General features: G+C 41.3%; 1 protein-coding gene across 1 annotated transcript in view; it reads left to right on the top strand.

The window, feature by feature from the left end:
- LOC144763160 (G-protein coupled receptor family C group 6 member A-like) overlaps nt 1-25,014 on the top strand; it is a 582,371-nt gene that overhangs the window by 344,778 nt on the left and 212,579 nt on the right. The window contains exon 3 of the mRNA XM_078648488.1: nt 5,617-6,474. Within this exon, the coding sequence (XP_078504614.1) occupies nt 5,617-6,474 (858 nt within the window). The remainder of the gene's footprint in view (nt 1-5,616; nt 6,475-25,014) is intronic.

Here is a 25,014-nt window from a genome sequence, read left to right as displayed (position 1 = left end):
TCATAATCTTTCATAGCACTCCACACATCCTCCACACTATAGATCGAATTCCAGGCCCACTGAGCTTCTTGATTCGCAACCATTTGCTTTTCCTCATCACCCACAGCAGAACGCACCAACACTCTCTCTAGGCGGTCTCGTGCTGCTGTCCAATTCGCTTCATGCATCCCACGCACAGGTGTTTCGACATTTGACAGCGCTTGAGGTGTCACACTCAACGGGGTAAGAGCAGACGCAGAGACAGGTACCATCATGTAGGGAGAATGTGTGGGAGGGGTGAAAGGGGGCATAGCAGTCAAAAAGGAATCAATAGACTGGACATGAGCGCTAATGGTCCCCGCCCCTGTGACTGGCACGTGTAGAGGAGAAGCAAGCGGGGCCCGGGCTGAGGCAGTAGTGCTAGAAGCAGAAACACTAGAGAGAGCGGCACTAGGGGACGAAGTCTGGGACGTTGGAACTGTCCAGTATATCCGTTCAGAGGCATAAGGAGGTGGGGGAGAGAATCCAATAGCTCTTCAACAAAATCATCACCTTCCTCTCTAGTAATATATTATTTATCAGTCTGTAATCTGAACTTTCTATCTGCACATCCTATGCCTGTCTCTACCTTCTCCCTCTCATAGGCCACTGCTTTCTGTGTTATAGTTTGCGTCCGTCTCTCCCGGGCCTCTTTCTCTGCTCTCATATGGCTCTGATTTGCTTCTTTCTGACACACTCTTACAGAATCAAACATCGACTGCCTGCTCTTTTTAGTGAACAATTTGTCCTGCAAGAAATTCAATTTCTGTTCATCAAACAAACCAGTAAATGACAAGAAATATCTGGTTAGGAGCAAAACCAAAACGGGCTGAAAACCCCCCACTGCAGTCTGGGGACTGCACCAAGTTTAAGAAGACAAGCTCTAGCCCGAGACCTTTTCGAGAAAAGACCAAATTACCAGTTGGCCTGGCAGATTGTTCACAAACATTCTGTGTCTTTCAAAAAAGGTCCGCAAACACACCAAGTTCAAACCAAGAGAGCCCAAAAGACCGTACCAAGACACAGCCCGTCAGCTTGTGCTGTTCAAGCAAGGCAGTCTAAGGACTGAACCCAGACAGTCAGAAGACCGAATCAAGACACAGCCCAAAGGCTCGTGTCGTACAAGAATGGCACCATTTTCCCAAGAATCAAATCACTCACCGGATCAACTCATGTCGAGTCAAATTATTCCCCACTGCCGACTCTTCGGACCAATCGGTCAACTCCAAGGTTTTGCCTTTTCAAGACCCCAGCCGGTGACCACCAAATGAGGAGTCGCCCTAAAGACAGGCGGTTCAGCTGCGAGAACCAAGCTTGATCGTTTGGGGTACCCCGATCCGCCTGACCAACCAGACGCACCCCGACCCTGCAAATCACCTTGCGGGGTCCCTGTTCGGGCTCCAACTAAAGAAAGTGGCCCTTAGGGGCCACCCATGTTACTTACAACCACCTGCTATGCCTTCCCAAGAATGAAGAGTCGGTCAGACAGTGGAGAATACAAGCTTACATTTTATTAGCAATACTCTGCAGAGGAGTCCATCCTGACCTACACCCTAAGATGTCTGCCGAGGGACTGGCCCGCAACAGTCTATAGCGACTAATCATTCCTCCCAAGAAGCCACCAACCACCCGCAATGGAGAAATAACGGCCTGGGCCAAACATGAAAAAAGAGGGTACAGAGGGAAGAGCTACCTCCTGCCAGACGGACTTTATTGACAATTCAAGCAATACGAGTAATAGGGCCTAGTTCAGGCACTGTCTAAGCAGCCTATTAGGGATTACGAAATACAAAATTGAGTCATACTCGCTAACTGAAGCCTACACGTTACGGGGATAACTCAGTCGGTTGCATAATGTGGATACAAATGGCATCTATTTAGCCACACACTGCTAACCTAATTTAGCATGAAGCGAGTGCAATAAAGGGAACAAAAGGACAAAAGGAGGACTACTTGCACAAAGTGGATGCATGAATGGCAGTGGTAAAATCCAATATTTGTCGTTTGCTATGCAAGTCTTGGTAAACAGTACAACTTAATAAAAAATGGTACAATTCTGAGCATTTAATAATATGCATGTTATATTGTTGTTAAGTAGTCACAACAAATAGAAGTAAACCCATCAGAAGTCTATTACTGTTCATGTTATAAATAAAGTTGTATGTATTACATTGGTGTACGCGTTGCGGAAACATGATAATGTGTGTTACAGCGTATTACCTATACATGCCAAAGTGACTCTGGACTAGGTTGCTGTCACTCTCAGCGGCCTTTGGCTATTCATGCAAGGGCACTTCTAGTGACATAGTGTCCCCTAGGAACCAGTAATTGGCAACTGCTGAAAAAAGATGCCCTACTAGTATGTGTACTAGGTGTCTGTGTATTACTGATTACCAGTTAGCTGTCACCTAATAAAGCACTAGGTTGGATTTATGCAGACGTGGTGTCCTGATATGCCATGTGTCAATAAGTTGCCTGCTGCTCTATGCTGCCTGTGCTGCAAATTAAACCAGAGGGTGTGTTCTATGTACCCCAAGTGGGTTGATCTATAACTGGTTGGAGTAGGGATTCTGATATGAGTAGCAAATGTGCTACGCCCGGTCTTAGGGGAGAAGTACTGAGTTCTGGTACCTCTCATCCTGTTTTGAATGTGGTTTGACTTTAACAGTGCAGGTGTGTACTATGAACCCACTATCGAGTAACGATGGTAACCTGGTTTCTATTCCTATGTAGATATCCTTCCCCTTTGAAATATGCCTTCCACACCCAAATCCAGCAGTTGTAGGATCTACCACAGGTGAAGAAAGTGAAGTGGAAAGTTAATTAGAACAATTTATGTGGGACACCCTTGAGCATATCGTTATTCACTGAGAAGCTAGTATATAGAACAAAGACAAAGAGGTATCTCTTATCGGTCTTATGCCGCCCTTCACCCGGGTGCATACGTGGATGAAGGAAAGGGTAGGGGGTTGAGTAGACATGTCCAATCCTGGAGTCGGACCATTCCTTTTCTCCTGTGGCAAAAAAAGAGAGAGAGAAAGAAAAAAACATAATTGTATTACGGTAAAGTTAAAAATATGTAATGCACTTACACAGTGGAATTATTATGTATTATCAAAATAGTAGGAGCAGACATAAAAATATATGAAAGTATGATGGTGCACTGTTACCTGTGCGTGTTCAACAAATTAGCTTATTTGATGTGTCCCTGACTAGATCTAGGCTTAGTTTTCTTATAGATGAATGCCTAATTCTTCATCCTGGTTGTGTCCTTCAGGTGTCTTGGTTTGGAGATTTATGATATGCCAGGATTCTCTTTTATAGATGGAGGGCCTGTTCCCTCCCCTGGGATTCTGTTGTATTTGTTCAATAGCAAAATATGCCAGGAGTGAGTTATTAGAAAGATGGTATTCAGCTAAATGTCTCGCAATGGGGAAGTATGGGTCTTTGATACTAATGGCTCTCATATGTTCAAGAACTAGTTTCTTAGCTGCTAGTGTGGTACTCCCTACATATCATAGTTTGCACTGGCATTCTAGTATGTAGGCTACAAAAGTCGAGCCACATGTGAGGAATTGGTTGATGGTTCTTTCTCCCATATGTGTGTGGTAGTTCTTCCTCATGGAGCTATTGTGGCATGCCTTGCAATGCCTGCAAGGGAAAAGTCCCTGTAGGCCATGCGGTAATGTCCCCCTTCACTAGCATGTCGCTGAAATTCCTACCTTTCCTATATGTGATTTGTGGGCGGTTGGGAAGCTTAGTGCCAATGGTGGAATCTGTCAAAAGGATATACCAATTCTGATTAAGGATTTTGGAGATATCCTTGGATGCCTCCTTGTTCGTGAGGGTGACCCTTGTGGTATTTTCTTCTGATGGTATGGGTTTCTCTTTGAGTGTATCTTCTCTGTCCCATTTACTGACCTTGTCTTGTGCTATTTCCAGTACCCATTTAGGGTAACCACTTTCTCTGAATCTGCACATCATATTTTCTTGTTCAGTCAGGAAATCAACTTGATTGCTACAATTCCTTTTCACTTTCAGCAGTTCTCCATACATAATGCTCCATTGAAGGGCTTCTGGGTGGCTGCTGAGAGCATGGAGGAGACTGTAACCTGCTGTCAGTTTGCGGTGTAGTTTAGTGCAGAGTTGGTTATTCCTGACTTCTACCACCACATCTAAGAATTTGGATCAATTCTCTACTCGAGGTGTATGTTAACCTGAGATTAAACTTGTTGTCATTAAGTTTTTCAATCATTTTTTTTTTCCTTTTTCTTTGCTTCCTTTCCATATGATGAATAAATCATCTACATACCTGGACCACTTTATTATCTTGCCCCCCAGAGTTGTCACTTTCCAGATTTTTTTTAACCTACTCTTCCCATACTCCTAAGAAAAGGTTCGCAAACTGGGAGTAAAGTATGTTCCCATGGCTGTACCAAGGATTTACTTGTAAAGTGTGCAATCAAACATGAACATATTGGTATATAAACAAAATTTCATCATTTCAAGTAACATCACTGTGTGTTTGTGGTAACAGATTTTTCTTGTGTTGAGAATGATGGCAACATTGAATACCAAGGTTATGGATTATTATTTAATATAGGGAGTTCACGTCCCTCATGACTAAGAGGAAATCTTCCTCACAGGCGATGTCTCTTATTTTCCCTAAAAAATCTTTGGTGTCTTTCATGTATGAGGGTAGTGACATGATATACTCACAGAGAAAGTTGTCTACATATTTCAATATGTGTTCAGAGACACACCCCACGGAGAAAACTATCGGTCTTCCTGGTGGTTTGTCAGGATTTTTGTAGACTTTAAGCAAGAGGTAAAAAATGGGCAATTTGTGATAGTAACACTTGAGGTAACAGTATTCTTCCGAATGGAGGATTCCACTGTCCTTCCATGTGTCAAGCATACTCCATATTTTCACTATGCTTTCGTTATATTCCTGCATGTTGGTAACTACATAAAATCTGGTGTCGTACAGTTGTCTTTCTGCCTCCTCTATGTATATTTAAAAAAACATGGTGCTATTGTGCTCTCTCTTTTACGTGCATCGCAGTGCAGCAACTTTGGTTACTGTGCACTGTAAAATCTTAGTTAATCTGTCCCTTCAGTTCTCAAAAATATAGTGCCACTATGGATGCCATGTGAGTCCTGTACCATGTGGTCCTCATTGTCCTAAGGAACATTTCCTATTAATTGATTTGCACCTCTGTATGGCTCATTATCTCTATTTATGTTTGTGATGCTCTGAGCACTCTGACAGTCTACATTGGGATGAGTAGAGCCATAACATAAATAAATGTGAGAGAGAGGCTAAGGAGAGATCAGGAGCTCAATAGGAGAGCAGTAGTAAGTGAATACATGAAAATACCGTGTAAAAAGGGGGGCACCAACAAAGAATGCCACAACGCGGGCTACCAGCGCTAAAGCTGGCCCTGCACAAGTGATCATTGACATATTTGGACATATTAAAAACCACATTTTTTAATGTAACTTATTTGCTTTGTCTCTGAGGAATTTTAATGCTATTATTTGGTAATTTTTTTGTATTGTGGTATATGAATAACAGCATTATTCTCTTTCACACAGATCAGTCATGCATCATCTGCATCCACTCTCAGTAACACGGCGAAGTATCGCTCCTTCTTACGCACTGTTCCCAGTGATATATATCAAACACAAGCCTTGGCCAATCTAGCCAGCTCCTTAAAGTGGAACTGGGTTGGAATAATTTCAAGCGACGACGACTATGGACAGTCTGCACTAGAAAGCTTGTCTGCAGACCTTGAGTTGCAATCAGTGTGCATTGCCTTCCAAGAGACAATTCAGTACAACGTCAACGATCCTCAGATTTATCCACGGATAAACGAAATCATTCAAACACTAGAAAACACCTCATCAGCAAAGGTCGTCTATGTGATTTCAACCGCACCCTCTGTCCTGAAATTGTTTAGCGAATTCATCAAGCACAATATAACGCGGACTTGGATTGCAAGTGACTCCTGGTCAACCTCTGCCGATGTGTCTGGTCTGGACCACATTGACCTTGTTGGCCCAATCCTTGGTTTTTCTTTCAGGAAAGGCTACGTTGCAGGCTTTACAAGTTATCTGCAAAATTTAAAGCCGCCCACTGAAGGAGAAAATTCATTTGTTGAAGAGTACAAAGAGCTTCGCTTTGGCTGCACTGATGAATACATGCGGTACAAGAATTGCAGTAAGACGACTGCAGCAGAAAACTGCAATGCTTCCGATACAGTGAAAGTAAAATCACCACTGGCTTGCACTATACAAAATGTCTCCTTGGCAAATGACGATTTTTTAATTCGCTACATTCAAAATGGCACAGCTTTCAGCGTCTATCTTGCAGTCTCCGCTATAGCCCAGGCCATTCAGAAGTTAGTCTGCAACAATGGATCCTGCGAGAACTCCAACTTCCCTCCATATCAGGTACAGTGAAATCAATAATATCCCTTTAACAGAAAACTATCATGCACTGCAAAGGTATGTAGATTTCCAAGTCAAACTCACTCCAGAGCAGGTTTTTCAGGACCCGTGAATTGGAAATGCACCAGTAAGCTTACCAGGCACTTTTCATTTTCAAAATGCAAGAGAGAACTGGGTATCTCACATGCTTAATTCCTATTTCATTCAATGAAATGGTGTAGTTTTAATGTCAAGGGTTGGAATTAAGTGGAGGCTACAGTGAAACTTCTGATATTTGAAGACTATGCGCACAATCGATAAAAATAATACTCTGTCACAAATGTAATGGATTACCCTATCTGCCAACTCTCTGTCTGCCTGCCTCATTTAGAGATGGGTGAAGCATAAGCTTTCTGTCGACGAAGACCCATTGGCCCACTTGAAGCAAATCCTCCTCGACTTGCTGTCAGAGGAAGGGCATTACACCAACTGCCCTATTTGTGGTGGACAGTGTAATGCCCTGTTTTCTCTGTTCATCGCCCACAAGGTAAAACCTGATTGTGAGTAACAAAAAAATAACAAATAAAAACTCCTGCACACTGGGAAGAAACTCCTGTGGTGTAGGGGTCATAAGTGTTTTTCTTTTTCAGAAACCAACCCCCAGTCTAAGAGTTTGCTTTTGAAAAATAAAAAAGTTTAAATATGTGATGAATGGCAGAGAAAATCTGACATGGTCATCAATCAAAATGTTGTACTTTGAAGGCAACCACTGTGACAGCGGTTGCTTTCAAGATACAGAGATAACCATTGGGCCAGCTGTCATCTATAAATTTGCTGCATGTTAGTCCTTCATGGTAGCCGAGGTAATGGCCTCGGCCAAACTGATGGACAAAGTACTGTCCACCAAGGTATAAAACACACCCAGAATTCTGAAATTATTTTGACAGGATTATGGAGTGTTAAGTGATAGGGATTTAGAGATTGACCGTAGGGATTTGCATGTCTGCCATGCCTTAGGTTAAAAAACGTCACAGCTTTTTTGTTGCTTTGGATGTAGGTTGTAACCGTATATTCGCTGATTAATGGTCAGAACATAGCCAGCGAATACACAGGTGGAGAATCTGGTGGCAGATTTACCACTGCCATACAAAGTACTTGGTGACATTAAATCCATCAATGTACGCATTTGTTTCCAAAAATTCTCTTAACTGTAAATTATCCTGGTGCAAAGTATGTTTTCATGGCAGATTTTAATTTACTATTCACTTCTAAATCCACCCCAAAATACTATGGAACTTATTTAGATTTCAGTGGATGGTTTACTCTGCCACACACATGACAGCTATCTAGTATGCTGTATCACAAGTGCATTATATCTTATGGCACTTGTAATATGGCGGATGGGATATCCACCATGTTTGTGATGTAGTAATCCATCCACCGAACTCTAAATCAGGCCCTACATTTTAATGGATTTTAGAAGCCGCAAAATAGGTTTTCACAACTCGCTTCAGGACCAGTGCAATTGCAGATTGATCCATTGTTTACAACCCCATTAATAGTTTCATTCTGAGTTACTGTAGAAAGTGTGAAATCGGGCACAAGTGGTACTTTGGAAAAAGCCTGGACAAAGCAAACTTTCCATGAAACCAGAATTATATTACCGGTTAATTTGTGAAAAAGTAAGTGCTGGGGCCCTCGCCAGGAGTCAGCTTCGACCCACCCATTTCTCCTGTTAGCGCTGCCTAACATAGCACCAACAAACCCTACAAGTGGGGAGAGGAGGTGGCCAAATGCCCAGAGCTGCCAACCTTGGAGCTTCGAGTCTCAACATTGGCTCAACATCCTGTGATACTAAGTTAATCACTTAATCTCCCTGTGCCTACCAAAAATGAATGTGTCCGTAACTGGTGCTCAGGAGCCAGTGTTGAAGATTACGAGCTGGTGCTGAGCATCGGAAACCACTGGCTCAAATTAAGCACTCACCGGACACAAACATTTTGTCCAGGTTCTCTCCTGAGTAAATAGTTTGAAAAAAACAGTGTGTTCAGGAAAACCATATGGAAAAAATTGTACAACTGTTTAACAAAAGAGTGACCCGAATACAACGTGCAAATAGTATTTGCCTTGCCCCGCTTTGTGCCCTACAATAACAGGACTCGTAATAATAAAGTCATACGTTAGCAAATGGGGTCTATCAAGAGAATTGTTTTCCCCTATTACACCCCTTTAACCTTCATGACATTGTAATGAGATGAATTTTCCACATGCATGCAACTTGGTATTGGTAACTCTGGAGTGCAGTAAATCAGGCCCATAATGAAGGCCTTAGGGTTTATTTAAACTTGTGTGGAAATTGCTCAGAATTCTAACTTTTTTGTCTGTTCTATCATTTAGCTGCTGCTTGTCTTTTACCCTTTTGATGAATGTTTTTTGTACTATTCTGGTGATGGGCTTTGTTTTTACAGCCATTCAGCTTGTACTTTCAGCACGCTAACATACTCATAGGTGAAAGGTAGCTGAGCAGATGGTGGAATTGCATAGAAAATGATGGGAACTGAGATTGTGAGTACAATGGGTCAGGATCAAGTGAGTGTGGGGAGGAAGTCAGACAGGTAGCTTAAAAGAACTAAATAATATGCAACTACCTTGATGGTCTACAACCTATTTGTAATTGAATATAAAGTGTAGCATACAATGAATATAACGTAAACAAATCTGTGGAAAGGCATTGTTTTAGTGGAAAAGCTCAGTTGGTGAGTGCAAACACTACCATACATGCCACCATTTTAGAGCAGGAAAGTGGAAAACTTTGGGGGAAAAAACTCAGGGAAGTGCATCTTCCCTATTGTCTTTTATTGAAACAGAGGCAATTTTAGGCAGATGATAGCTAAAAGAAATAAATTTTTGGCTTAAAAAATTGTGGGTCTCCTGCCTGATTTGAGTCTGTTGCATGTATGCACTACAAAACCAGAACTAATGAAATAACTCAAGCTTGGCAACTTAAGAACTCGCTACCACTAGCCTTCCAATATATCGTTTAAAGTAATTCACTTAGGTGATTATTTTTTTCTCTACTGTCAAATAATCAAATAAATTAATAAATTAATACGCTCAACCCGGTGCTGGCCGTGGAAGAAGGCCGTCTCTTTTGGAAAGGTTGCAGCTTCTCAGTTAGCGATGATGTGCATTAGCATTGCTTATAACTCTATGGCTTTAAATATGTGGCCTGATTCACAAAGTAACAGCAAAAAAATGGGACCCCCTCTAAGACTTTCTTTGGGCCAGGGAAAAGAGAGGAAAGTGTAAGCAAAATTAAGAGAGATTCCCCTATGGCCTTATATTTTCATGTTCGACATAGTTCTAACTATAATTCATATTAACAAAATCCCATTGGACACCACAGATAACAAAGAAACTATTTTTTCAATGATTTCTTTTATTCTTTTGCTTTTTTACACATAGGTTACTTTCATTTTTTCCCTTTTTTTGTTGAATATTTTCATCATATAAATATCTAATAAATACTGTACATAATTCAAATATCAAAAAAGACACAAACAATACTTTAGAAAAAGCCCTGTTATCCACACATACAATAACAATCACTCACTATTCATGCATACTTGAAAATACTACCCACTCAACATACAGTCCAATCATACATATTCTGTGTTTGAGGTAGTCCAGATGGTTTGAATGACTAAATACGCCAGGTCTACGCGTTTCGGTGGATTATCACCACCTTCCTCAGGACCAACAGATTTTCTCCCTTTAATTCTTGTGGGGACAGGGTATCTATATCGTCTGGGAATAGATATTAGTCAGGGATACAGGTGTTGTTTGAAGACATCAATTAGGACGATGGATAGGAGATAATTTATATCCTTATATCAGAACGTCAGAGGCATCGCTTTCCAAGTACAAGCTCTACTTAAAAGTCTATTTCTTTTTTCTTTTATTTTAAAGATGCAAGGACGAGAACTTTGTCACCTCATCAGAAGGTCATAAGGGTGTCATGGGGAGGTCGTGAAGGCGTTGTCGTGTTTATGAATTAAAATCCTATGTCCTCACCGAAAGGCTTTCTCAATAGGGCTGCATTCCCTCTATTTATTTCTTTTCTTTTCCGTCCTATTCCTCTGGTTATTCAATTTAAAATCCTTTTAGTCGTCCTATCGCGAATCGTCATGCTCCGAAACGTACCGCAACACCCTGTGTAATTATGTACAGTATTTATTAGATGTTTATATGATGAAAATATTCAACAAAAAAAAGGGAAAAAAATGAAAGTAACCTATGTGTAAAAAAGCAAAAGAATAAAAGAAATCAATGAGAAAATAGTTTCTTTGTTATCTGTGGTCTCCAATGGGATTTTGTTAATATGAATTATAGTTTGAACTATGTCGAACATGAAAATATAAGGCCATAGGGGAATCTCTCTTAATTCTGATTCACAAAGTTACATTTCAATTTGTAGTACGTTTACTACTGTTTTGATATTCACAAACTATGAGTGTAATTTTACTGCCAGTAATGTTATGGCTATTGAGTCTCCGTCATAAGTGCAGAGGTGTCCGCAATCATAAATTTACTATTAGTAAAATTGCACTCATTTTTTGTGAATACCAAAATAGTAGTAAACCTATTACGAAGTGTAACCTTACCTTTGTGAATCAGGCCCACAGTGTCTTGAGAGTGCCTTCCTGTAAAGAGAAGATGTTGATATGTTGCTGTTGTACCATGTAGCACTATTTGCACACAAAATCACGAGGCCCCCTGCATAATGTGAGGGGCCCCTGAGTTTCTAATAGCTCACAGATATTCATCGGCCTTCTGTTAATGGGTGGAACCTGAAGGGGTGGTGACCCCTAAATGTTTGTGGTACCCCAGAGGTGCAGGGGCTGCAGGAGCCTGCGCTACATTCCTGCACTGGATGTCAGGGCTCACATGTTTCATGTTTTTACTATTATGTCCAGTGTACATTGTTCATTAATGTATTTCTCTACTTTGTCCCTTGTGTTTAATTGCACCTACTTTTTAACTAAATATGGGCATCACTGTATTCCTAGGCACCTACAAAGAGTAGTCAGTATAGCGTATCGCTTTGTAAAATGTTCTGATGGGTGAGTTTGAGGGTGTGTTCCAGTGATTGCTGGTCTTTTTTGTGTTAAAATATTTGCATGAACATTTATAGACTTTGTAATTTGGCTCTTTGTAGATTGTTGTGAGTCAACTTTTGGACTTAGACACCAGAATTATCTTCCTGAGTACCTGATTACCTGATGGTCTTTGCCACAAAGCTTTTGCTGGCTTGGTATGGTACAAAAGGGGGTGGTGATGGACGAAGCATCTGAACCAATCAAACACTCACACCCAGTCAACAGATCTGGGTTTAATCCATCACCGTTCTTTAGCCCACTCTGCCACTGGATTCAAGCAAGCCGTGATGAAGACGGCTGAAATGTCAGAAACCGGTCCTCGGAAGCTTGTTTCCGGTCCAGGGAAGGCATGGCTTGGCAGTTCCGGCTGGACTGTTCCCATGAGGCACAGGGTCAGACTGGTTTGCATATGCCCATGTCTGAACTGGGGTGGCAGAGTGGGCTAAAGAACGGTGATGGATTAAACCCAGATCTGTTGACTGGGTGTGAGTGTTTGATTGGTTCAGATGCTCCGTCCATCACCACCCCCTTTTGTACCACCAGGCTTGGTCTGGTGGGCAATTCATTTTAGAATTGCTGGTGGCCATTTTTAGTAGAGCTTTTATATTTATTAATTTTTTTTTGTTTGTTTGTTTGTTTTCATTGAGTAAAGAGATTAGTATATGAGTAATTACAACAAAGCAGTCCATCAGTGAAATAATATTTTGCAAAGAAACCAAGCAGTCTAACATGATATAACCACTAGTTGACAAAAAGTTTACAATGCTTGTCTCAATCCAAGTCTGGACTAAATGCAAACTCAGCAAGCAATATCAAGAAGAGTAGAAAGGAAAGGAAATAGAGAAGAAAAAAGGGAAAATAAGGGAAGGAGAGAAGACAGAGAGAGAAAATGAATTATACAACTATAAAAAAGTGTCTTGAAACAATGTATTTATATATCTCTAATAATAAAACTCCATAAAAGCAGCATGACACTTATGCAGAATACCAATACAAGACAAATATAATATAGCTTAAAATTACTTATGTTGAATTTCTTCCAAGTGAAGTCAAATATCTGGTGAGTGGTTCCCCCAATGTTTCACATTTGGTAAGTAAAGAGATAAAATGTAGATGATATCAATCTAGCAGATGGTTATTACATACCTTTGGCCATATTATTAAGAACGGCATTAAAATTATCACTGCTTTAGCGGCAGGAAACTCCTGCTAAAGCGGTGATAATGGGCTTGATCTTGTGAATTCCCATAGATGCCCGGGTTCTGGTGTGAACATGGTCTTCTATGGGAATTCACAAGGGCATATTATCAAGCCTATTATCGCTGCTTTAGTGGCAGTTTCCTGCTGCTAAAGAGGCGATAATTTTAATGCTGTTCTCGATAATATGCCCCCAAGTTCCACCACGGTTGGAGAGTGATATTTTCAGTAGATTTCCAATGAGAGGTTGCCCCTGTAAGACAATTGCGTTTAAAAGGTCTACCAACTTGCCATACATTTTACTATAGGGTCAAAGATTATTCAAACCACCCAGAAACAGAGCAACTATAGAGAATAGAGTGCAGATTCCAATGATATCTCCAATTCTTGTCCAGACAAGCACCCAGAAACAGATAGCTTGGAACACAGTAAAAAACATATGTAGGTATGTGCCTGAATAAGTATTACAACGCCAACAGATATCTTGTTTGAGAAGTTTTAGTTTCAAAAGGTATGTTGGGATCAAAAAAAGTTGATTGTAAAAATAGTATAGCATTTGAGGAAGGTTTGCTGGACATGCTATAGTACAAATCTTCTCCCATATTTTCTCCTAAAAGGGTATAGGCCAACTGCATTGTAAGTCAGAGTCCCATGTACGTTCGATTTTGAATATAGTCTGTCAGTTAAAGATATTCGCTATGCTTTATAGATTAGGACAGCTTTGTATTAGTTGATGATGGAAATAAGAGAAATCCGTGAACCCTCACTTCATATGGGAGAGGACAGGAAGGAACCGAGTGTGGTGGTAAGCAGTTGTTCCAAAAACTGATATTGTTTCAAACATTTAGGGCAGAGATTAAACGAGGAGGAAAGTATGTAAAAAGGAATGACTTCATTATTATGGTGTAGAAATTGGGAGACTGTACTTAAACCTTGATTGAACCAAAGACGCCAAAAATAGTGTCTTTCCATTGTCAAGAACCACTGGTTATACCAGATGGGACTTTGAACACCTTGCTAATATTGGGTTAGGTGGGTTGTCAAATATGGCTTTAAAATGGAACATGTGGGGATATAACTGAAGTAATCAAAAATGTAGGGAGTTGAGACATATGATGGATATGTAAATGAGAGAAAGAAGAATTCATGGCAAGTTCCAACAAAAAACATAATTTGGAATGAGAATCAGGAGGATCAGAGAAACAACCTTGTCTTTGCTTGATACAAAAGACATTTTGATAAATGGAAACATCTGGGAAATTAACTCCACCTGACGAATTGGGTAACTTTAGGCATTGTAATGATAGGCAAGAGGGTTTTCAGTTCCAGAGAAATCCAGATAGAAGATTATCAGTGGCTCTGAAATACTTTGCAGAAATTTTAATGGGTAGCATCATAAGATAAAAATGAATGATCGGAAGAATCATCATTTTAAGTGTGTCAAGCCGGCCCCACCATGAAAGTAATAAGGGTGACCAACACTGTGTTAGTTTAGCAATTACCGGGAGAAGTGCATCCATATTATACTTTAAAATATCTCTAAGATTATTTCAATATAAGATTACCTAACATTTTATCTTATCCATGTTCCAAGAGAGGCCTGTTCCAGTGAATGAGAATTTGAAACAAACCGTATTCCAAGGCATCACTTCAGACTTTTCTATATTGAGTTTATACCTCAGAGTAGGCTCTTAGGGGCATATTATCAAGTAAGGGCGTTACATTATCGCGGCTTTTATTGGCAGGAAACTGCCGATAAAGCGGCGATAATGGGCTTGATAATATGCTCTATGAATTCCAATCGAAGCCCATGTTAGATGTCTTCACATCTAACATGGGCTTCGATTGGAATTCATAGAGCATATTATCAAGCCCATTATCGCCTCTTTATCGGCAGTTTCCTGCTGATAAAAGCGGCGATAATGTAAAGCCCTTTCTTGATAATATGCTCATTAATTCTTAAAAAAATATGAAAGATCGGTTTCCAGTTTGGAAATATAAAGGAGGATGTTATCCACGTATGCTGATAATTTAATATGTGTGTTCTTTAGTTAAAAATTGGAAAAGCCCTTAGAAAGTTTATGTCTATAAAGAAAAGGTTCAAATAGCAAGAATAAAATGCAAGGGCGTTGGAAGACATCCTTGCCGTGTGTCTCTCTTAAGACGAAAGTATAGAGATTGTATTCCATTGACCATGAGAGATGAGCAGGGAGATGAATAAAGTAAAGAAATAAGTTGAAGAAAGTGTGGACCAAATCCATGCCAACAAAGGGACTGCATAAGGCATTGCCAGTTAACTCTATTGAATGCCTTTTCAGCATCTAAATCTATCGCCATGAGGACAGATTTACGTTTTGGGGGCTTTGCTCAGAATGTTGAAAAAAAACATGAGTTATCAGTTATATTTCTTGATTGAGCATAATATTGTTGAGAGCTAATACTTTGGTGAAAATCTTACAGTCCGTGTTTATCAGTAATATGGGCCGTAGTTTTTGCATTGGGACAGGTCCCAGTCTTTTTTGGGGAGTGAAAAATATCATAGCTTCAGTAAAGGAACCAGAGGAATTTTCCTGTGAAAGAAAGTGATTAGTTATAATAAATAATTTAGGGAGAAGTAATTTTGAAAAATGAAGGAAAAATTAGGCAGTGAACCCATCCGAACCAGGCGCCTATCCTGCTGGGCAATGTTTAACTGCTGAAAACAGTTCCTCCACTTATAATGGTAGCTCGAGTGTAGCTCAATCAATATGCGCAGGCTTGTTCATTTTAGAGTGAGATAGTATGATTAAAGAACTCCTCTGCAGGCAGAGAGTCAGGAGTATACAGATGTTAATAAAAGTCAGTGAAGCAGCTAGCAATGCCCAAGTCATGAAAGAAGGTAGCTCGGGATTGTTTATTATTTCATTCAATTTTTTTCTCCTACAGTTCAAGTAATTATCAAATAAAGTACCATACATGTTTTTACCTCCATAATATCTAGAATTAATCTTGAGTAAAGTACAACATGCTTTCTCTGTGGTCGTATTATTAAATTGAATCTTCGCTGCTACCAGCGCAAATAAATAGCTTTGTTATTTTTGGAGAAAAAAAATGTTGTGTTCGTATTGTTACATATCCATAACAATAAGAGCAGATTCTTTCTCCATAGCCTTCCATTTATTAGAGACTGAGTGTCTCATTTACAATCTTTTGACATAGGGCAGGGCTGCAAGCCTTCCTGCTGCGCTGCCCTACGTCAAAAGAAAAGGACAGGTATGTGATGTATCTATCACATACATAACAAAACTATACAGTGTATGGGTACTACAGTTCATTTGAAAACTCCAGAAAAATGAAGAACCACCGTATTGGGCTGCGTGGTCTTAGTGATTTAATTCAATTTCAATGTACTTAACTTCTTTGAAAATAACCGTCATGAACATTTCAAACATGTCATGCAGGAGAGAACAACTGTTCAAAACATTTATAAGACATACATAATCACAAACATGAATACAGCAATGAGAAACATTTGAATGCATAAACATAGCAATTATTAAGCAGAACTATCCTTCATTTATAGTTAAAGAAAATGGTGGTGAACAGATTTAAACACAAGTCAAAATATGAATCCTGCCATTACATGCTAGTTGGAAACAAAAGGAACAACAGGCTAGTTGCCATGTTTGCTGACTGCATGTACTCTAAGCTGGATAATATCTTGTCCAACTAGTTGAGTCAACGTGTTTCGAAACCCTTGAAATATTTACGGGTTATCCTCAGGACTAGGTCACACACATTAGTAATAAATGCTGGAACACACTTGGATGTCCAGTTGTCAGGCTAGTCGTTTTGCTTCGTGATTCTTGATTCTCGCTGGCTGAAGAAGTTGACGACACGCTAGTGTTCTAATTTCTTAGTGCAACATTGTTGCCAGCCTTTAGGAAAAGCTCAAATGTTATGTCCTTCTTCACCGGCAGAAGCTTCCAACTGGCACAGAGTTCGTATTGTTTAATATTCATAACAATAAGTCTTCCATTTATTAGGGATTGAGGGTCTCATTTATAATCTTTTGACGTAGGGCAGTGCTGCAAGCCTTCCTGCTGCGCTGCCCTACGTCAAAAGAAAAGGGCAGGAATGTGCTGTATCTATCAGATACAGCACATTCCTGTCCTTTCCTCCTGTGCTGACTCGGAAATGACTTCCATGCGTCAATGTAGGTATGCTTGCGCCATGGTGTAAAGGTGTTTGCGTTTTAGAGGTGATTGTTTTTGTGCCGGAAGGGAAACCTTACTGCACAAAAACAATCAATGGAGGCGATTTCCTCTTTCTATGTGTGCTAAAAATACATCAGACATAGAAGAAGGAAAAAACTAGGAAAAATAATGTTATTTTTCCTCGTTGCACCTCGCCTATGCTACCCCGAAGGAGGTGTAGGATTTTGACACATTCCAAGGTTCACAAATGCTCTTGTGGACCTGGGAATGTGTCAAAAACCATGGGTGTTACATGAGAACAACCACCATAACACCCATAGCACACCTCCCCATCGCATGGTGAGGCAACGCAGTGACTTGCTCTGTATTGCCTCAATCCATATATACAAGGCAATGAAAAGACACTAAGGGAGGCTTTACGTGGCCTTGTAGATAAGGCCCTGCAGTGTGCCTGATTACGAGTTTTGACGGTGCAGGAGCGGCATCACGCCAACACAATGCTCCTGCACCACCAAGACTCGCTGCTGCTTACCCGCCAGATTACAAGTTTTTTGTGGGCTGGTGGGTGGACGGCGTGGTGGTCTGGACTGCCAGTGCATGTTTCTGCACTGGAAGAAATGCACCATGCCCATCATTTCTTCCTGTGCAGGAACTGGGGCTGCAGAAATACAGGGGGCACAATATGTCCCACCCTGCATGCACCCATGTGCACAGAGCCAAGTGTTTTCCTCATCACCAGCCGTTTTCATTGAGGAAGAGCCTCCATGACACCACAGGCAGTGAGGAAAGTCATAATATGAGTGGTTATGGCTCAGGGCACAACCAAGCATTTTTTGGCCCTCAGACTGCTGCTCCACTGCCAGGGAACGTCGTCTCCTGCTGGTTGTGGTGGTGCAATGGCAGTGCGACCGCCCTAGTTGTAATAGAGCAGTCAGTGGGCCACCAGACTCAAATTCAGGCCCATAGTCAACTCTGGTTTGGGAGTTGTGAGGGATTAAGTAAAATGACAGTTCTTGAAGAGAGGGGTGGACCAGTCTCCGGGAGTCTGATCGGGCACTGTGAGAAACAGTGTGTTTGAATACTTTGTTCGTCTTATGTGGAAGGAATCTTTTTATGAAGTTCAGTCAAGAATGGGATCAATTATTTGATTGCAGTCACCACCTAGTATTAAATTGTCCGTGGAATGTTGTGCAATCTTATGAGAGATATTTCTCCAGAAAATTGGGTCAGGGTGTGTGGGACTGTATACATTCATAATCTTAAAAATGATATTGTCAATGTTTTATTTAACTAATACCCTCAACATCATTCTCGTGCTGAACAAGTTACATATTTAAGCGTTTACGACATGGTACATTTTAGTGTAGCATAGAGGAGGAAAAGTAAAGTTCACCAACCAATTGTTTCTTAAGTTTGTTAATGCTCGCACCAGTGAGGTGGCCTTCCTGAAGTAGTGACATTTAATAGGATTTCTTAAACCATTACGATTCCAAGTTGTTATTCTGAGAGGCGATCAGTACAAAGTCATCAGTGTGCATCAAACAAAGACTAAATCCTAATATCCAAATGCTAAACTTTGGAAGTATTCCTTTGTAAGACAAAGTACGGAAAGGAATAAAGAAAGAAGAGAGAAGAACTGGACATAAAGAGAAGGCGGAGGAGAACCCTATAAAAGTAGGAAAAACACGTAGGCAACAAGAGAAAAAGGTCCTTTTTTGCAGTATCATTGTTACTGACTCAAGAGGACATCCCAAAGGATGGAGAGGTTACGGAGCACCTAAAAAAAGATGGTACTGGACTCCGGTGAACACGTGAGGGGGACACAGAAAATATTACGTGACAAGGAAATAGAAGAAAATAGGAATTAAAGAGAATAGTGGAAAATAAAGTAAGTATTGTAAAGGTAAAAACATAACATTGAACAGCAAACTAACACAGGTATGGCCACTGAGTAGCTAGAGACCAGAGCGCCCCCAGAAGCACGCAACAGAGGGAGTGAAGAACTGGGGAGAGTCTCACCTTTGGCTGAATCACAGGACGGTCGCTGCTGTACGATTCCCTGGGATGGACAAAGCTCCTCCCCGCGTCAGCAGGAAATGGTCAGTGAGCAGTAGGTACAAAATAGCAAAATCCTTGGGGAAGTGATAAATGGAGGAACCGGCAGTGAGGTCTACCAGCTATGGGCTGCATTGATACTAGGAAAAGACAAAGAGAGGTGAACCCCCTGTGGTGATTGAGAGGAGCTACCCCTTGGCTGATCTACCAATAGAAGGTGCACAATTGGCAGCCGCAGTGCCTCGTGTATTCCCAGCAGTAGGAAAAAGTGAGCAAGGTAGAGAGAAAACCGAAACCGGGATAGAGGCCCTGTTTAATACTGAATCTTACAAGAGGGCTCCTCTGTAAGTAGTGGTGAGCCTGTACGATGACACAAAGTGAAACAGGCTCTCTGGTGAGTCCAACTCCGAAGGAGAAGCAAAGAAGGCATAGGCCCGAATTTGGAGAGATAGCGACATAAGCTGCCACTGCGACTTGAAGGCGGGGGGGTGATGCACAGCCATATTTCTACGAGTACAGTGTGTGGACTAACCCAGGTGAGGTGGAAGAGCCTGAATCTGATGGCAGACATCAGTTGAAGATAGGGAGAAACAACTGCCACCCTGAACAGCAGCCAGAACCCAATGGAGCAATCAATAGCACGGGGGATAGTCTGATGTGTGGAGTGTGAGAAAGCAGAAGAGAGGGCCCGCAAAGCACACACCATCAAGTGCCCTGGGTGCATTGCTTGCCAGCAGCAAAAGAGGAGGCCCAACGATTCTCAAAGCAGGGCGATACAGAGCAGTAGAGTCTGGACTAGCCTGGGCACAACAAAAGAGAAAGGCAGAGAGCTGGAGACAGTGCAAGGTAAACAGGAGCAGCGGAACACCTGAAGGGTGCATATTGGATACGGCCGCAAAAGGAGATGGTGAAACCAAAAACCCCATCAGTAATCCAAACAAACAAAATGGACAAATAAGCCATTGCGAAATCCCTGACAACAGATCCAGAAGCTCAGATCGAAGTTGCCCTAGTTGGCAACCATCATGGTGGCCATTACTGACCTAAAAGAAGTACTAGAGCCCAAAACAGACTTAGTCACTGTAGAGGTCAATCTGCTGAGGGTGGATTTCTGTAAAATATTGGATAAAGTATTGAATGCAGAAGGCAATATAACACAGCTACAGAACACCACACAGCAGTTAGAAGAGCAACTACAACACCTCAAGCTTCAACAAAGGGAAATAACAGCAAAGCTTGAAGATCAAGAAGGGCGAGCACACCGTAATTGTGATACTTCTCTACACCAGAAGAGGTGTGGGAGTGGCTGGAGGCATGAAGAGTGGCAATGCAAAATGCACCAAAAACTAAGGATCAACAAGGGCCCTCAAGCTGGAGGGGGTCCAACTGAGACGGAAAAGCTTGTCTAGAGGCCCCGGAAGAGGCTTGATGAGAGAAAGAATCAGAGTAATTAACCCCGCTATAGACCCCAGTTGGGGACAGAGGCAGTCGGACCCGGCAACATGAACAATATTATTGCAGGTGTGGTGAGAAGACCTGGGGGCGGGGCAATGATCCAGGCTGGGGTGGAGCCTCCTTGAGATGGAATACTGTGCATAGGAATGATACCAAGGGTCTGAGACAGTCTAAAGCACTGCTGAAACTGAGACTAGTGGGAGACTCCGGCCTCCTCTAGCAGGAAGCAAGAGTTTCTGGGTTGACAGCCTCTGTAAGTTTGGGTGGTTCTAGAAACGGCAAGCAGGGTAGCAGGGTGGGGGGTACATATTCAGGGGTTAAGAACCGTCCACGTTGGGCGGGATTATAGAGTAGTTAGATGTTATAAATTCAGACATGTCAGACATAGCATTAAGAGAGTGTGCAATGGCAAGAAACAAAGGACTATAGACCCGTTCTCCCAGGCTGGAGCACAGAGTCTGGTGGGGGTGAACTGGGGGGATAACTGATTAATCGAGATAATGGATCCTGAGCAAAATAGCATGATTGTGAACTCGGAATGGCTTTAAATATTTTAACATGGAATGTTAATGGACAAGGGAGTAAGGCATAACTCACATTAGTACTACAATAACCTGGTAGACACATCTCCAGATGTGGGGCTGCTCCAGGAGACGCACCTAAAAGGCAACCACTGCAATGCTCTCGACAGGCATTGGTACAAGCTTCAGGCACATGCGGGATATACATCTGGATCTAGGGGTGCCGGGATACTAGTCAAGTTGTCCGTTCAATTTATAGTGAACAGATGTTAGTATGACAGGGGGGAGAGGAATGTAGCACTGACTGGTACATGGGAAGGTAGAACAATTGACTTGTGTTCAGTACACATTTCTCTGAAGCTACATGGTGACACATTTCCAGCATTGGGAAACACAATTTTGGAAATGCCCATAGGCATATTCATTATGGGGGTGACATGAATGCAGTTATGGACCCTCAACTGTATAGACTAACACGAGCTGTGGGGACAGCTGGCAATGAACCATTGGAGGGCTTCATAGAAGCAATTGGCATGATAGACTTTTGGCGCGCCCATAACCCAATGAACAGACAGTATTCCTACACCTCTGCCATACATAAGAGTCACTCCCGACTTGACTATATTTTCACACAAAAGAGACAGGTGGGGGAATTTCGAGGGGCCATAGGTACAAATAGCCTATGCACAAATAGGTATTACAAAAAAAGAACAGGCTAGAGAGCTGGAATACTCGAGGATGAAATAAGCCGACTTGAGATAGAAAATTTATTTAAAGAAATTTGGGGAACAAAAAGCGAGAGCACAAACACTAGCAACCCAGAGGAAATGATATGACGTAGGAGATGAAGCCAATAAAATGATCGCATGGCTAGAATGTAGAGACAGAGGCTGGATTCTGGGTACGAAACGATGTATGCCTCCTCCCCGCAGCGCTCAGCAGCAGGCTGCTCTTAACTACTGCAAGAAATTACCTTCCCACTCTATCGGCAGTGGAAAGACAGACACTAGAGCAAGATCTCACGGTGGAAGAGAAAGTGAGCACACTTGCAGGCCTGCAGTCAGGGAAAGCGTCTGGCCCAAACAGGCTTCCAGTGGAACTATACAAGAGTGTAGCAAGTAAAATAGCCCCTCATTTCTTAAATATGTTTCAAGAATCTAGGGAAAAAAGGGAACTTCAATTAGACCAGCGTGCGGCCACAATAGTGGTATTTCCTAAAAAAGGTCAATCCCCTGGATCATACAGGCCGATATCTTTGTTAAACACTGAATCAAAAGTGCTGGCAAAGGCACTGACAACTAGACTGCGGAAGATGATCTCCACACTGATTCATCTGAACCATTCGGGGTTTATGCCCCATCGGGGCACGGGACTTAACCTTCGGAGGCTGCATTAGGTCCTAGAGCAGACAAGAACGACACAGACTGAAGATGCAATGCTACTTTCCCTAGATGTACAAATGGCATTTGATAGTATAGAATGGCAGTTTATGTTTGCAACGCTGAATAGATTGGGATTCGGACCCAGCTTTTGTGCCTGGGAAAACCTCTGTATCAAGACCTGCAGGCTAGAGTGAGAGTAAATGGAGGGGTGTCCCGCCCCTTTCCACTTAGAAAGGGCACGAGACAATCTTGCCTTTGATCTTTTCTCTAGCACTAGAGCCTTTGACAGCCTGGGCCTGAAATGATCCAATAATATCGGGTATACAGGGAGGAGGGAACTGGGAGGATAAAATATTCCTCTATGCTTATGTTATATTGCTATATTTGGTTAACCCGTATAGGTCAGTGCATAGGGTACTACATATATTCCAATTATTCAGCAGTTATTCAGGCAAAACGATAAACTGGGACAAATCCATCATCTTTCCTGTAAAGGGAGATGTAACCCAGAAATTGTTGGACACAACACCACTGGTAGTCAAAACTATGTTTACTTATCTGGGTATCCAGATATCCACGGGAGAGAAGGACTTTCTAGCAGATAATTTATATCCTCAGATACAGCAACTAAAGAACGATGTGGAACATTGGAGGAAGCTACCGGTGTCCCTGATGGGACTGAGTGGTGCTTTTTAAAATGATCAGCAAAACACACAAGATGATGAACGCAATGTTGCACAATGGCAAAACATTCACCCCCGCTCTAAAGAAGTTTTTTTAGCTGCTAAAGAAAGCGTTTCTTTTTTTTAGACAAAGTCTATGATAAAACCTCTTGCAGTGGCTTTAAAAGAGTCCTAAATGATATGGGGAAAGGAGCTAGAGTCGCAGTTCAGTTCAAAGAATTCATTAGCAAAGGAATGAAATGAGGAGGAGAAAAGAGGATCTAAGAGAAGGGAATTATTAAAACGCCATCAAGAGGATTTGGGATGCGGAGGAAGTAAATCAAGGTATGTTACAATTGGGGCTTGATCAGAAATAACTATAGGTACAATAGAGGAAGAAAGTAAATTTTGAGACAAAGATGGAGAAAGAAAGATATAGTTTAGGCAAGAAAGTGATGCATGGGGGGGAGAGTAAAAAGAGAAATCCAGAGTGTCAGGGTGAGAAAGTCTCCAAGAGTAAATGAGGTGTGTCTGAGAGATAGTATCGAGGAATTGTTTGTGATTCTTATGTGGAATGAAATGGACCTTAGATTGACGATCGAGAAATGGATCTACAACTTGATTGCAGTCATCACCTAGTATAAATAGATCATCTTGAAATTGGATACATGTTTGTGTAATCAGAGGCCAAAAAGAACAATACGGCTGTATAGGACCTTAAATATTAAAAACAGATAAAGGAACAGAATTAATTAACAATTTGGCTAAAATCCATCTACCCTCTGTGTCAATTTCTTGCAATAAGACTTTGCATTTCAATTTCTTATGACATAAAATTACAACACCATTTCTTTTTTTATTAGTAGATGGAGAGAATAAAACTGTACCCATCCAGCTTCTTTTTAACTTTAGTGATTCAATTTCTGTAAGATGGGTCTCTTGTAAAAGCACAATGTCAGGGTTATACGAGGCAAGGTGGGAAATAATTCTCTGTCTTTTAATCAGGTTGAGAAAACCTTTGACATTCCAGGAAAGAACTCTACATGCAAAAACATTAAAAATGTAAACAAACAAAATATGCAATGATAGGAAAAGGAAAGAAGAAACAGTGAAAAAATGAAAAAAAGGGATAAGGAAGGAGGAGTGAAAGAAAGAGGGAGGAGGAAGAATATAAGGAGAGACAGTACACATCCAGAGAGGACGACTAAAAAAACATACCTGAAGGGGGACTGGGACGAAGTAAGACTGGGCGGTGGGGACGTATGGCAGATGAAACACCTGAACTAGGGAGTCCAGCCACCCCAGAACAATTAGAAATAAGAAGACGGACCAAGCAAATTAAGAATAAAAGAGATAGACAGAACCTGTAGGATATACAAATGGGATTAAAAGAGGTTAAAGAGGAAAGAACAAGAAAAGATAAAAGATATACATTTGACAGGATAGGAACATAAAGACAGATATGAATTATGGGGATTGCATATTGATCTAAAACAGATAAAAGGAGATATGTAACAATTAACCATGTAAGATGTTGATAACAACTACATTGTGGTTGAGAAAAAGCTTAGATGAACGTTTTTTACTAATAACTACAACATAGATAGAAAGGATAAAGAAACAGGATTAGAGATAGATACATGCAAGTCTTGTTATACGTTAATAGTGTGAAGGCTCTAGGCAAAATACATAGATGAGTATAACATATCAACCAGTAGCAGTGTCCATGTTGGCTGAAGAATGAGAATGTATAAACTTCCTAAGTTCAGCAGGATCTTCAAAAGATAGGGTACGGTTTTGGAAAGTCACCTTGAAAATGCAGGGGTGAAAGAGGCCATAGCGGGCTCCCAAAGAGCGGAGAGGTGGTTAAAGACTGAGGAACTGGCTGCTGTAACATCTGGCTGCTGTAACATTGGAGACATCTTGAGATAGAAAAA

The sequence above is a fragment of the Lissotriton helveticus genome, chromosome 6 (assembly GCF_964261635.1).
Source record: "Lissotriton helveticus chromosome 6, aLisHel1.1, whole genome shotgun sequence".
NCBI lineage: Eukaryota > Metazoa > Chordata > Amphibia > Caudata > Salamandridae > Lissotriton > Lissotriton helveticus.
This window is presented reverse-complemented; position numbering and strand designations above follow the sequence as displayed.